Below are 15,034 nucleotides of genomic sequence, written 5' to 3' on the forward strand. Positions count from 1 at the left end.
TTTTCGCCGCCGCCCTTCGGACGCCGGCACGCGCGTCAGCCCGTATCGGCCTGGCCTGCTTGGTATCTAATGCCCGGCCTAAATTATTTTCCCAGTCCGCCCCTGATAGTCACCTTGTATACAGTAGTGACAAGGTATTACACAGGAAGTTGAATGGTTAAATAAGATTGCTTTATGTAGGGGAGAGCAGGGCATGTGGTCACACTTTTCACTCATTGGTGTATTTCTCACTAGTGCCTTACTAGTGAGAAACAATATTTTTCAGGAACACTTTATAATAACTGTACGCTACGAAATACTAAATAGGCTACTTATTTATTAACTAAGTAGCCTATTTAGTGTTTCGTAACGTACAGTTATTATATTATCCAATATACTGATGCGGACATAACATTCCTTTCTTTACTTTGAGTAGATTCTTGTCCAACACCAGTTTGGTGTTGGACTAAACAGCTGGTGGGGGGATGTGCGGGGATGTTACAATTAGGGCCCCCTGTATTTTTTACAAAATGTTCCTATGTTTATGGACATTTAGAGGGTTATTGTGCTTTTGGCTTTAATTGAGTGTACCTGCAATGTAAATCCTGTGTTAGATACAGGTGAGTTTATTTCTTGTTATTGTGCTGTTTGTTGCTTTGAGTGTTCAGGTGGCTGTGCTGTAGATGCAGGTGAGTGTACAGTATGTCTTAGTTACTATTCTGGCCTTAATTGCACATATGTGCACTGTGAGGATGGCCCATTATGCATCCAGGCCCAGGGGCCCGTCATGTCAAAATCTACCTATGACTATATGGAAAGCTCATGAAATTAATTGCATTTCATTTGACTTTTCCAGACTTTAACCCCTATGCTTTCCCCCCTATTTTTTTTAACTCTTGAGATAGAGTGGGCTACATAGTTATACATTTATTTAACCCAGTGGTTCTCAAACCTTTTCATGTCAATAACCCCTAAACCGACACAATTCAGGGATGCAAACTCATGGAGAGTGAAAAGGGTGAGAGATACCAGGGAAGGAATGAGGAACACAGTTCCACCACTCAAAATCATTCACTTAAGCCTAATCAGCCTAACGACCCCCCAACACCACACTACTGCAAGACAGGGCCAGGAGAGTGGGAGGGTCGTCACAAAACTAAAATCTGATCAGACGAGGGACCCTAAAATGTTATCAAATGGTCTGTGGTCTAATTTGTGGAACGACTGGAGTAAAGTATGTTGTAGTTTTCATTTCCTCTTTTCCTACAGTAAAAACAGCAAACCTTTTGTATTTTGGTGAAATGTGTGGTGACAGGATTAATTTATTCCCTTTAAATCCTATATATTTTTGTTTCATATAATCCAAATGATGTTAGGTAATGCACTGCCCTCAAAGTTTGCTCTTTAAACATTGAAACATCCCCCTGTCAAATTTACAGATAAAGAGTGAAGACTGTTTTTGTTTGTATGGAAAATAATTTCACCCCAAGATTGAGGCTTATTGAGCATGTGTGTGTTGCCGACAGTGCCAGTAGCCAATAGTTAAGCCTGGTGAAAGTTGTTTTTCTCCTCTAAATAAATTGGTGCTCTTCAATTAAGATGAAGATGGACCTAATGCCTATTTAAGAAGTGGGGTTGTTTGTGTTCAAGTCAAGATGCTCAACCATGACACAAACACACTGAGGTTTGCATAATGAACTTGTCATTGGCTAAATTACTTATCAAAACAGTAGGAAAGTGAAAAATGGACAAATAATCTTTTATCAGACATATATTAAAGATTTTAATCTATTATTGTGAAATGTTAAAGGCATATACAAAATTTTCCATTAAAAAAGTTCACAGCAACATCAAAATGGGTCAACCAGCTGAAGCGAGGCATCTTAATAGAACCTTTTGTATTCGTATGTCATCAGTTATAACTTAAATGTGGTGTCAATCTTTGGCATCATAAAAGAAAATACAAATGTACAAATGGAAAAAACAAACTACAAAATATATTAACTTCTCTCACTTCAAACAGCCCTTTATGTAAACACAATCCAAATAGTGAAGGGCATTTTAAAAAGCAACACGATCTGACACATTGCATTGACCAGCAGATGCACGGTGAGAAAATAAGATTGAAAACTTAAAGGGGGAATACCAGTCAAATGTAAGATTTCAAATGCCATTTGCAGCAATACTGTGATGTCAGTTTGTGATGTTGTCAAGATGCACAGCCTGTAACTACTACATTGGCCATGACCTGGAGACTGACTCTGTGGACTCAATGGAGATTTTGAGGTCTTACACCAAAAATAAGATTATTAGATACAGTTCTGAATCAGATAATGTATACATTTCCTCTGAGAATCACCTTCAGCCAAGCTCCACATTGGTCTGGCAACAAAGCCATGACCAGGAAACCTACAGTATCTCACTATTTGTTACTCGTAAATGTTCACCTTTACTGTGTGAAGGAATAACATAATTAAATACTGAAGTTTAGCGACATTCGGAATCCTGGCACATTCCAGTTAAATACAGCCCTACTAAACACTCACTAAAGAGGGGTCTACATTCAGCAGTGTTCACTGATCCACCACTATGTAGGGAGAATGACATTCATGGCACAGAAACGTGAGATACTTGAGAAATGCAGAAGAAAGCATAGCTGAATTTAAACGCGTTGGTGCCAACAAATAGAATGGCAAATTCAGGCCGCGACAAATGCAGGCCAAATATAGTTAGCCATTTCCATGTTACTATCGTCGATTTAGATGCGCATGGTAGAACCAGCTATCATGGCTCAGAAGAAATAACTAGACCCAGAAAAAGATGTTGAGAACGCTTGCCATTTTAACAAGGGCGAGGGGTCAGACTTTAGATAGCCTTTTTCTTTAATGGGAGCATTCCCTCAGCGAGGAATGTGAGAAGATTAGCTCCAGCGTGTCAGCAGAGGCGGGCGGAATGCCGGCCAGTAGCCATCTGAGGCCCCAAACATTAACCCGGGATGTTGAAAATTAGACCCCTGTGAAACACTGTCAATCCTCACCGGCTTTTTAAAGGGAGAATGAGCAGACATGTTCACAGGCTCCGCCTTCAAAGGAAGTTTCTAAATCCTCTGCTGAGATGTGAGCAGGGCCCTAAAGAGAGGACCAACTGCATAGTTAATTTAGGTTCAGGAATGCTGGTGTTCGAGTTAATTAGTATTTACTCAAGCATTCTGTTAAGCAGATTAATCTGAAAATATGGCACGGAAACATGTGGAGAATGCTTCTCTTGACTTTACTAAGCACTCCCATTGGTTTCAGAAAGGACAGTAAAGAAGGAGGCTATTGGCAACCAAAGTAACCATAGACGGATTGCGTACTTGATCCAGGAAAGTGAGTCATTTGTAAAAAAGTGAAGCCGAGCAAGGCAAAAGTGAGAAACTGAGTGGATCCTTTTCTTCCCCTTCTTTCATACAGAAAGAAGTCACATCACACTATGAGCAGCACTTATAAATATAAATACATAACAAATAATAATAATAATAACAATAATAATAATAATAATAATAATTAACAAATTACATGCACAACATATATGCAAATAAGCAGCCCAATTCCTATCATAATGCAGACCACTGTCCAGGTACCTTGAAGAGTTCAGACTTGTGAGGGAACATGGCAAAGTTCAGAATTTTTGAGGAAGAGGAAAGCTCAGCTCTCCTCCCCACGCTGTGACGACATACATTCTGGATTCTCCGGCTGTGCAGAAACACACGCTGCTTTAGGTGAGACTGCCTGGAAACGCACACTGCTTTAGGTGAGACTGCCTGGGACACGTCTCCTGCAGCTGTGTCCAAGAGAGATGGCAGCCTGTCATTCCCTGTGGTCCGAGAGGCTTTAACTTCTCAACCTGAGAAGTCGCCGTCCACGTCAACTATCATTGTTCAGTCATATGAGCTGCGGTCAGCGCTCCAAATCCCATTTCAAATCAGGATTTCGACCATCTCTGCATCTGAGCTGTTGATGCTCTTGAGTGTCTTGAGCGGTGCCTTTGGCTCCTCCAAGTTGTCTACGTTGGAGATAAAAGTAGCACATTAGACAACTGTACTGCTTGCGGCCTTGTGTCACTGAACAGTATTCTTTTAACAACAAAGTTTTAACTTATTAGCATCTACTTCCTCTGTCTGCCCTGACTCTGGGTATGCTTACACTTTAAATAGCACAGGTCAAAGGATACTTATTTTCTAAATTAGTAACAGTAGTTTCTGACAGCAGATTCAGATGGGGGGTAAACGTTTAATGAAACCCACCAGAGGAAGCTGCACAGATTGCCTCTGAAGCCGCTAGCCTGCCAGCCTCTGCTGTGAGCTCGGGCTCCGGTGAGGCCGCGTCGCTCTGGGTGCTGCAGTCGCGGGTCTGGACCTTAGGCGCTGCGCGGGGCCGGGACGGCAGCATGCTGGCACCTGTCTGGTCATCCGAGAGGCTCTTCCCTACAGACAAAAAGAGGAAGCTGCTTAATTAGCAGCTTACATCGACACATGTACACTCCCAAACATCTGCTCTGCACAGTACTTCCCATGACTATTCTGGATCTGCTATTCTGGAGTGCGAGATGATATGCATTCCAGTTTAAAAAGATGTTGTCTATTTGAGGGACACGAAAGGGTTGTCTCCTAGTCTCCCTCCCTTTTTTTAGGAAGCGTACATTCTGTCTGGCGACGCTGACCAGTCTGCCAGTTGTCGCATGTGTCATTTTAAGATTCTAAATTCCTTGGTGTTGTATGAGCCAAACTCTTGCGCTCACCTTTTCCCTCGGTGGAGCGGTTTGCTGTGCTGCCGGCCACGGTGTTGATAGAGGGGACGGACCTGGCCAGACGAAGCCCCTGTTTCTCCAGCTTGCCCTGCTCCAATCGGGAACGCTGCTGGAGCACCTTGATCACAGCATCCTTCTCCAGGAGCTGGGCATGGAGCGCCCGGATCCTTAACGCACACAAGTAACACGACATGAGTGCACACACCCCCCAGCAGAGATAAACTGGCATATAACCATAGGCGGAATGTTCAAAAGGTGAGCAAGGATGGAGAAAGATGTGTACCTATTCTCCATCTCCTGGTGTCTGTGATTAGACAGTGTCAGGTCTTCATTGAAACTGCTGTTAGGTGAATGTCGGGGTGAGTGCTTGATGATGGTTGTATCTCTGTTAAAGAAGAAGAGACCTGTTAAAATACTTGATGACCAAAATGCATTACAATCGCAACCAATGTTTCCATCATTCCCATATTTCTGGATCACACGTACCTCTGTGCTGCAGCAGTGGCAGCTGCGTCCATGGCAAACTGCCTCATAGTGCTCTCCTCCAGGTACTTCTGCTCCCACTTGGTGATGTCTGCCTCCAGGGCCAGAATACGTTCCTCCCTCTCCCTTAGCTGCTGCTGCAGCGTGGAGGAGCTCGGTTCGGAGGCCAGGGGGTCTGCTGCCCGGTTCTGAGACTAGGAGGTAAGAGAGGTCACATTAGGCTTGAAGTGAGATGTTTTTATGCTGCAGACATGAATAGGACACAAGGACATCCGACAGCAGTTTCACCAGCAGGACGTAGCGTGTGGGAGCATCACGCTATTACCCCCAGTTCCCCTGCCCCCTGAACAGAGGAGGCACTAATGCAGCGACCAGGACTCATACCCCTAATCCGGTTCCCCACCCGCAGACACGGCCAATTGTGTCTGTAGGAACGTCTGACCAAGCCGGAAGTATTACTACTGGGTCTCCGCGGTGTAGGCGAGTGCTTTTACCTCTATACTACCCAAATGGCCATGTAAGAAGGGTCTTCTCCTCACCTGTTGCGCCCTCAGGCTCTTCAGCTCTTGCTCGAGTCGCGTGCGTAGCCGCAGCTCCAGCGCTTCCCTCTTCTCGCAGGCGGCCTGCAGCTGAGCCAGCGCCCCCTGCAGGCGCTCCACCTTCTCCACGTAGGCTCTCTTCCTCTGCAGCTCCTCCTCCAGCTGCAGGTTGCGGGCCTTCGCCGAGCCCAGTGCCTGCTCCAGTGCCTCCCGCCGCCGCAGCCACTCCTCCCCGGAGACACGCAGGTGCTGGATCTGCCTCTCCAGACGCTCGCGCTCTCGCTGCTGCTCCTCATCTGACATAGAGAAGAGAAGAGACTGGGGTCAAGAGATGCAACAAACTCCCAATAGTCACATGTTCCTGATGGATATGAGGCTGGGAAGCAAATTGAGGTATTCAGGTACTCGGAATATGTTGGAGAAGTCAGTTGCCAGTGAAGTGAAAGGTCAATCAAGCTGCTACGTAAGCGGTCACTTGGGGAACTAGCTATTGAATGGAATGTGGCCCAACAAGAGATGTTTACACAACACTGTAAGGCATGTAGTAAAACAGCAGACGATTCGACTCAGTCCTCTAACTCTACAACAAATCACTCACAACAACCAACTTTCAAAGTAAATATACGTTCCCTAATCATGCTTGTTAAAATAAATGATATATAACAAAATATTTCATATTTACTCATTGAAAACCTAGTCTGATTTAAATGAAAAGTAAAAAGCAGTTGGCCTCCTGTGCCACTTTAAAAGGGGAGCGATTACACAAGAGGAGTGCATGCCTGTGGAGGGAATGCAGACTTCCTCTTATCCACTTACGCACACAGGCATAGCTTTGTACTGGGAAAAGCTCTGGAATGCCTCTAAGGACATGAAGTAAACAAGCATCTCAAAATAAAATTCAAGCATTCCATGCAGAAAAACCGTATAATCTACACATCCCGCAATTGTATTTCACACCATTTTGGTTCTGCTGTGGCCAGATAACAGTTGCAGGTCAAACAAACTGTGGGAGAACTGTGAACTCGTGGTGCCTCAGTCATGGCTCTATTAAATTCCCAGAAAACGGCAATGATCATTCCAGCAGGCTAATATGTAACAGAACAGTATGGCTTGATTATGTAACTAACTATGGCTGATTGAGAAGATGTTTGGAAAAACATGAGGTAACTTCTGAAAATGGCCATATTTTACAGTTTTGAGACCCCTTTTTTATGGTTGAGAATGTAGCATTTCACCTGATAAGGAATCTAACATTTGGAAGTAACTCGCATTAAAGTTTAAAAACTTTATCTTTACCACAGAGTCAAATGTAATTAAAGAATAGTTTTGAAATGTTGTCACACCAATATGTGTAATCCAAGTATGATTTGGCATGGTCGGTGATCATCATAAGGAAAACCAGTAAAGCATTCATTCATGCTTTTCCCCCTTAAAAGACCCTATCATCATATAACTGCCATACCATCAGTCTGACATATCGGTAATATAATTATACACTATAGATGTTTACCGCCTGAAGATATTAGTCATTCTAAAAAGCTGGGTAAACACTATTCCACAAAAAAAAGGTGAGTTAACTGGGTTTAGGTGGGTTGACCCTCCAATACACCCCTGCATACTGCATAGCGCAGAAAGTTACTCACAAGTGACCGATCATGACTTCAAACCCTGAGGTAAAGAAATGCCCAAACAAGGAGAGACAGCTAGGGGTCATGTTGAGTTGGGAATGAATGCCCTGGAGTCCCAGTCTTATTACGGTAGTTCCCCTTGAGGAGGGAGGTCAGCACCTATGCAACTCTGAGTAGGGGGGGGGGGGGCATTCCCGATGCCGGAACAGCCTGAAATACCAAGAAAAAAATTCCTGGAATCCAGGCCACATTTACTGCTGCTATGAAAAATAGTTGGCATTTAAGTGCCAAGAGCAACTTTTAACATTAGAAGTCGAGCGATTTGTGTCCCCAATATGCGGCCCCAGGCTTGCAACAGTCCACCTCAATGTAGGAGGAAACCGATCCCAGCTCAACTATGTCCCTGCCATTGTGAAGTCCTTCACAATGCAATGTGATTTGTCAAATCGGGCCTAATAAATAAATCCTGAATTATTTCTACTTGCCTCTGTCTGCCATAAGCCTTAGTGAACAGATTGCAAAATGGCATGACAAAGTAGACATTTCAGCTTATATACATATAAAAAATAATAATAATAATGCTGTAAACTCACTTTGCTCAAGCAGTTTAACAAAGACGTGCTGTTTCTGGTCTGAACATTCAGCTTCCTTGGCCACTCGCTGTTTGTTAGCTGTCACAAGCCGATCTGTAATTTACAGACGAAAAGAAATAAGTGGTGACGTTTACACACATTCAATTCAATGGCTGGTTGTGAAGTATGAGTACAGTTATGGTTCAAAGATCAATGTGGCCATACCTCTCAGGTCTCTGTTAAAGTCATGCAGCCTCTTTATCTCTCCCTCTAGTTTATTCCTCATTGTCTTCTCCAGAGTTTCCCGCTTGGCAGAGCCTTTCATCAAGGTCTCATAAGCTTCAGATATCCTCTGGATCTCCAACTCAAGCTGCGAGCAAAACGTGAGAAGAAAAATCAGAGTTAAAAGCCATTCTCTTGGAGAGCATTACCCATTAGTCAGGATAGTGGTTTACATTGGAATGGTCTAAATCAATTAGTCACATATAAAAATGCTGTTGTTCACTTCACTGTGTGTAAGCCTGCAGGCAAATGGCTTCTTAACACTATGCGCAACTGAAAACTGGGAATCAGCATTCCTTTGTGGAACACTTATGGGTCCCAGGTGTCAGGGCATTTATCTCCTTTCGTGGCAATATGCCAGTATGCTTTTGAAAGACAAAGGAAACAGGATGTGTTGTAGGCATTCCAGAGTCAGGGATGGGAAGATTAGTCTCAACACTGTGTCAAGACACACCTAAATGGTAGAGCACATTTTTGAAAATTCCCAAACAGCAGAAACAAATTCTTTACGGTGGAAGGCTGCTCTTAAAACAAAGTTTGTGGGAAATAAATATGATACAGGACTTTGCATGCACGTCACGTGGAGGAGTTGATTAGTTCCAAATCAGTACATTTGGAACAGCTTTCTATGTCACAGTGACTCCACACTGAGGTAAAACAATCCCTGGGATGCCTCCGGCGTGCGTATGTATGCTAGACGGCTTATCACCCTGATATGCAGCGACGGCAAACAGCTATTGTTTTATGGTTTCCAGTTCCACACCCTCTGTGAGCTCTGTGAGCTCGATAGATGACTCCACCTTCTCTCACCTTCTGGAGTCTGGCTGCCTTCTCGCTGTAGACCTCCAGCTCCTTCCTGAGCCGTTCATTCTCCCGCATCACCATGTCCATCTGAAGTGAGTTATAGCTGGCGTTGCTGGAGACTGTGGTGAGTGGCTCTGGGCCAGCAGGGCTCACTGTGTGGTAGATGCTGTTGGGAGCCACCTGGGACTGAGCAGACACATACCTATTGAGAGGAGACATGAGTGATTCATTAAAACACTGCTTAAAACCACAATTGGCAAAGTCTGAAAAATCCTAAAAGAAAGCATTGTCCTCAGCTACGTAATAGCCATGGCACAATTTGATCTGATACTCAAATAAAGACCAAGGCTAATAATTGTAGCAAAAAGTCCAAAGTTGTGCTGATCTAAGCGAGCAGTAACAATGTTAAGATGTCCTCCATAGCGTGTCATGGTTACCTGTGATGCTGTGAATGGAAGGGGGGAGGAGGCTCTGTGTAGTAGTGTCCATGCTCCTGTGAGTGGCTGAGCATATATCCAGGCAGCCTGACACAGAAAGGATAGTCCGGGGGTGGGCCGCGCTGCTGCGGACACTGCCGGGCCCCGGGCCCTTCAGGTGCCACAGGGCCTGACAGATTATCGTACAGCTGCGGATAGCTGTGCGAAGAGCTCATCAGCACACCGCCTCTCGGTCTGTTCCTCTCCAGAGAGAGCTGCATGAGCCGCTCGCTGAGGGAGCGAGCGTGCTCAAGCTTCATGTCCCAATGACCCTCGCCTTGACTCCCCATAATGTCCAGCCTGGGGCCGTCCAGCTCGGCTTGCCCCTTCTGAGAGATCAGGTACTGGGAGTGGGCCTTGGCCTCCTCGTAGGTGGGCAGCTCTTCTCCATGGAGCTGGTACAGATGGCACACAGGGTTCTCAGAGTGCGTGCAATCCCCCTGGTGCTCCTGACCTTGGGGCTCTTGCCGTTTGGACATCTGGGTGCACTGACCCTCGTCCTGGGTGAGGCTCTCCAGAGAGGAGCGCGGGCTGACGCTGCCCCCACGCAGAGCCTGCTGCTGGATGGCCAGGAGAGTGCGGGTGTCGGTCAGATTCCCGTAGCGGAGCTGCTCTTGGATGAGACGGTGCAGGACCGTGCCAGAAGACTCCTCAGCAGTTCTCATCAAAGCGGTCTAGTGCTGGTAGTTTGGACACTGAGAAAACCAAAAATCTGCAAAAAGAACAATAACCGTCATCAGTAACAGATCAGAATTAATATACTGCACAACAAATAAATAATGAAGTTTGATAGAAGATTGATAGACCTATGAGCAGCACAGTATTTTTATGGCAACCTTCCCCCTCTTTTTTGCAATGAACTATTTCCCCAACACATCCAATGAGCCTCAAACAGGAACCAGCAAGATGATATCTTTTACAAACTCTACTGTGGAGCTGACTGTTGCTCTCTAACTACATGTGATGTTGCTGAGGAAGTAATCATGACAGTGATGTCAGTGCAGATTCCATTCTATTGCTCAATCACTGTAAGGAGAACTTGCTCCAGTCCGACAAAGAATACCCACTAGAATATGTAAATCATTTGAGAAGCATTAGAGGTTTACCAATCCACACGCACGCGCACACACACGCACACACACACACACACACACACACACACACACACACACACACACACACACACACAGAATTACATTATGCTTCAAAGACAAATATAATCCGACGAGAACACAGAAATACAATGTGTTTATTATTACAGTAATAATAACTTTATATTAGATAACATACATAGATACTGATACCCCTCAATATTTCAATATCACAGATGCTGCATGCTCTGAAATGTTGCTATTTTGTAAAACAAGGTATTTAGACATTTTTAGAAATTGACTTAATTAAAATTCCATTTTGGGCTTTATACTCTCCTATCTTACAATCATATTGTAATAGTTGGGTTAAATTCTCATGAAATTAATTCGGGGAATAAGGATCAAGGCTGTAGGTTGCTGTACAACATTTTTGTTTGTTTGTTTGTTTGTTTAACCTTCAACAAATAAGAACCAACCCTCTAATTTAAACAAAACAAAACTGCGAATTTCTCACATAGTAATGTTATTGTGCCATGCAAAAACCCATACCAATGGGACGTCTGACTAGCATCCGAAAAATAAATCGTGTAGCCTATGCGTAAAGCAAACCGCGTGGAAAAATCGACAAGAGCGAGACAAATCGGAAAGCAAAAGATAAGACAAAACTCACCAAACTATGGTCTCATCACACACTAGACGTGGTGTAGTAGCCTAATCTCTCAAGGTTGTACGTCAAATTCCAGCAAGTATCTTTTTGCCTTGTACTTGGAGCGCGGAAGGGTACGTGTGCGCCTATGGGCGGCTCTCAGCAGACTGAGCAGGAGGGAGAACGCACTGCACTAATAAATAACTGAGGGCTGATTGTTCGCTGCGACTGGAATGACTGGAATGCAAAGGCTCCAAGTCCCTCTGGGATCAAAAGCAGAGCACAGAGAGAGAGAGAGGGAAAGGGGGCAGGGCAAAAAGCAGAGCACAGAGAGAGAGCGAAAGGGGGCAGGGCAAGCAAAAATGTGATTCAGAGCAACAGCTTGTTATTGTTGTTTATGTTGTTTTGTAGTTATAGGAACTATAATTGAATACAGGACCTATAGAAGGTAGTTTTTTTTTGCCCTTATAAGGAGGTGATGGAAAACATAAAGTGCAATATATTCACTATACTATAACCTCACTGTTGAGTATCAGAAACACACTCACAAATCCCCATAGGAGTATTATAGGAATTTTTCAAATTATGAATGCAATGTTGCCTAATGTAGTGTGAAAATGCATTCAATGACCAATATGGAACAAATGTCAGAACTTATTTCACAGTCTCAATAAAAAACTCACTTACTGACAAAACAAACACACAGATGCACATGCCACACACGCAAAAACACAAACACACTTTCAAATCTCTCATCACAAATGTGGTCAACATGATCAAAAATGTGATAATGAAAAGCAGACTTTCGATAAAATTATGACTTTCGATAAGTAGAACTGCAATGTATGGTGGGTAGTTACTACATGCATGATAGGCCTACAGTACATCACTTCATATATCACCAACTCATGTATTAATATAATATAATAACCACAATAAACCAATGTACCAGTAAACCAGTGATCTAGAAAAGAAAAGAAAAAAATCATATAATTGAGGCATGGATTAATCATTATTCCTTGAACATCCTATTGTCTGCATGTGCCTGGTAAATATTTAAGCCACGGCCCGTGCCAGTTAATTGCAGAGTGTGTGTCTGTGTGGACACGGGGGGAGAGGGGCGGCTGCGAGGCACACTGCCTGCCAGCTGTCCGTGGACTCAAATCCCCTTCCCTCGCTTAATGAGAGCTCAGAGAGGTGCATTGTTCCCCCCAAAGCAGACATGACGAGGAGGACAGCCCTGCCATCTGCTGTTCTCCCCTCCACCACTCGCACCCGCAACACTTCCTCCATACACATGCATGTGAGAGCCTGGGATCAGCTCAGCTGGCCGTGGGGGTTGCGCCACCACACATTGGATAGTGATGTTCATGCTGTTGAATGCATAATATTTCTTGTGCAACCTTTTTGTTTGTGTGAAAAGGGTCACCCTGAGGTTGTGGGGTGGAACAAGTCTCCACTTGTCAGCTCTCCAGACAGCAGGTGTAGTTTACAACAGTCACATCTCTTAGGCAAATGCCCACCTGCTGATTTGCATGGCAGTTGAAGAGGTCCAACAGTTGCTACGCCCTTATCAGTTGCTCCAGGATCCAACTGATAAGGGTGGATGGATAGGTTTTGTCATTGCATGATTCTTTTGGGCCATCAAGATAAGCAGAGGTTGGTAACACTTCACATTATCTTGTTGCACTATGTATAATTTTACTAGCATTTAAGTGATAATAATTAAACCACCAAACTGTGCTATAACCACAAAGTATGAGCAATAATGGGCCATGTTCATAAAGCACCTCATCCTGGATTATGTCATGCAGTTCTATTGGCAGGTCACACCAAAGAGTGTACCTACCTACCCAGCAAGCAATTTGGAAACATGATGTCATACTTGACTATGACATCATCGGCACGAACATCACATCTGTTTATGATGTCACAGGTGGCATCCGGGGGCTGTCCGGCCTGGTGTAGATGCGAAGCCTTTAAGAGAGTCAACTATCAATATTTGCCACTCCAGGGACTTAATCAGCAACACTCACTTACATTACCTTTGTTAAGTTAACACCATATGTAAACATGACAAAGTAGACATACCGTATGAATTCTTATTTCATTGTAACTACATATTTGAGGAAGTAATTTTGCCTGTCTGCAATTAGCCTATCATCATCATCATCATCACATTCCATCAAATTGCCTAGCAGTGTTACGATTTAGCGGTGTTTAGTCACATTTTCACTTTGTGACACAAAACGAAGTGAAGTGACACAAAACGTGATGGGAAAAAATTGTGACAGTGATTTGCGACACTTTAGTGTGAAATCATCAGTAGCATGCAAGATTGCTAGTTATTGAAAGTTACAAAAAAATCCTGAAATCAGTGGATCCTCAAGGCAGCTATTGTCAGAATCAAAATCACTTTTATTGCCACAATATGCCAATTACATACGAGGAATTTGTCTTAGTGTCTGTATGCATGTGTACAATATATACGAGTGGAGGAGTGTTCAGTAGACATTAAATATGAATTTGCAGTCTGAGTTAAAGGAGGCCAGCTGCTGTGGCTGCAAGTTTGATGAGGGGGGTGCTCATGTCAGTGGGGGGAGATTCAGTTGAGTTCAGGAGGAGGTAGTGAGGTTTGTGGGGGGTGTTGGTGGTGTCCTTGGTGGAGTTGGTGGGAGGGGCTTTCGGGCCATGTTGGTGAGGCCGATGGCAGTTGGGAAGAAGCTGTTCTTGTGGTGAGAGGTTCTGGTCTTGACAGACCTCAGTCTCTTTCTGAGGGGGAGTGTTTTTAAGAATTTGTGGCCAGGTTGGGAGGGGTCGGCCATTATCTTACGTTATTGTTGGTGTATGACTGCTCAATAATAAATCAATAAGTAGAAATTAATCATTCTTTTCCAAAGTGTTTCTTGGAATAATTTGTTTATTTGCAGGGAGGAAGCCCTCCCTCACTTATTCTGTAGTGCATATTTGTTTTATTACAAACTGTCTTTTAGCATGTGCAGCACAGACATGTCAGTCAGTGCTAAGTGAGCTGGTATAAACTCAATGCCTGAAGCATCACATTCATTGTTTTACTAGTAAAAACCCTGCACACTGCATCCAAAACTATTTTGTAGGTAGATACTGTTCCATTTGTAAATTCTCTACCTATCATGATTCACCCGCATTCAACCCGTCTCATTCAGTGAGATCCAGCATACTAGCTTACAGCTATTAAAACATTTACTGCTGTTCATTTCACAGACCATAACACAGTGTTGAGTATTCTATTTGTAGAGACTTGTTGTTCAAAGGTTTTCAGATACAGACAGAACCAGAAAACACATATGGCAAGGTGGCAAACTAGTGTGTGTGTGTGTGTGTGTGTGTGTGTGTGTGTGTGTGTGTGTGTGTGTGTGTGTGTGTGTGTGTGTGTGTGTGTGTGTGTGTGTGTGTGTGTGTGTGTGTGTGTGTGTGTGTGTGTGTGTGTGTGTGTGATTGGGTGTGTATATTTCAACCACATGACCCGATGCCGGATCTACATTATGGACAACCTGGGCAGGCCGCCCAGGGGCCCTCAGCATGAAGGTGCCCTCCATTTCCCCTCCACCCGGGCTCAGGTCAGGATCTGTCGAGCTTCAGTGCCCAGGGGCCCTTGGAGGTGCTAATCTGGCCTTGTAGGACCTAAAAAGCAAGTGAACCTCCTAATATTGGCTGTTTACACAAGTGTCTTCTGTTAACTAGACAATGTAACAGCCAAAATGATT

At 44.1% G+C, this 15,034-nt stretch overlaps 1 protein-coding gene across 1 annotated transcript; it reads right to left on the bottom strand.

Moving 5' to 3' along the window:
• Window positions 1–1,757: 1,757 nt before the first annotated feature.
• amotl2a (angiomotin like 2a) lies at window positions 1,758–11,445 on the bottom strand. The gene is made up of 11 exons (XM_083647508.1): window positions 11,313–11,445; window positions 9,513–10,263; window positions 9,082–9,277; window positions 8,215–8,359; window positions 8,011–8,103; window positions 5,790–6,085; window positions 5,254–5,444; window positions 5,051–5,152; window positions 4,759–4,934; window positions 4,265–4,444; window positions 1,758–4,023 (listed from the first exon to the last, which is right to left on the bottom strand). Exons 2-11 carry the CDS (start codon window positions 10,214–10,216, stop codon window positions 3,938–3,940), a joined length of 2,169 nt encoding a protein of 722 aa, XP_083503634.1. The 5' UTR covers window positions 10,217–10,263; window positions 11,313–11,445; the 3' UTR covers window positions 1,758–3,937.
• Between the last annotated feature and the right edge of the window lie 3,589 nt (window positions 11,446–15,034).

The sequence above is a fragment of the Poromitra crassiceps genome (genome assembly GCF_964638095.1).
Source record: "Poromitra crassiceps genome assembly, chromosome: 12".
NCBI classification, from domain to species: Eukaryota; Metazoa; Chordata; class Actinopteri; order Beryciformes; family Melamphaidae; genus Poromitra; species Poromitra crassiceps.

What these genes read in the sequence shown, in the direction of transcription:
- amotl2a (XM_083647508.1), bottom strand. Translation starts at nt 10,216, where the DNA reads ATGAGAACTGCTGAGGAGTCTTCTGGCACGGTCCTGCACCGTCTCATC. An exon ending in AGAGCCTGAGGGCGCAACAG is followed by an intron (nt 5,445 to 5,789) that starts GTGAGGAGAAGA and finishes CTTACCTCCTAG; the next exon opens with TCTCAGAACCGGGCAGCAGA. An exon ending in CCGCTCCACCGAGGGAAAAG is followed by an intron (nt 4,445 to 4,758) that starts GTGAGCGCAAGA and finishes TTTTGTCTGTAG; the next exon opens with GGAAGAGCCTCTCGGATGAC.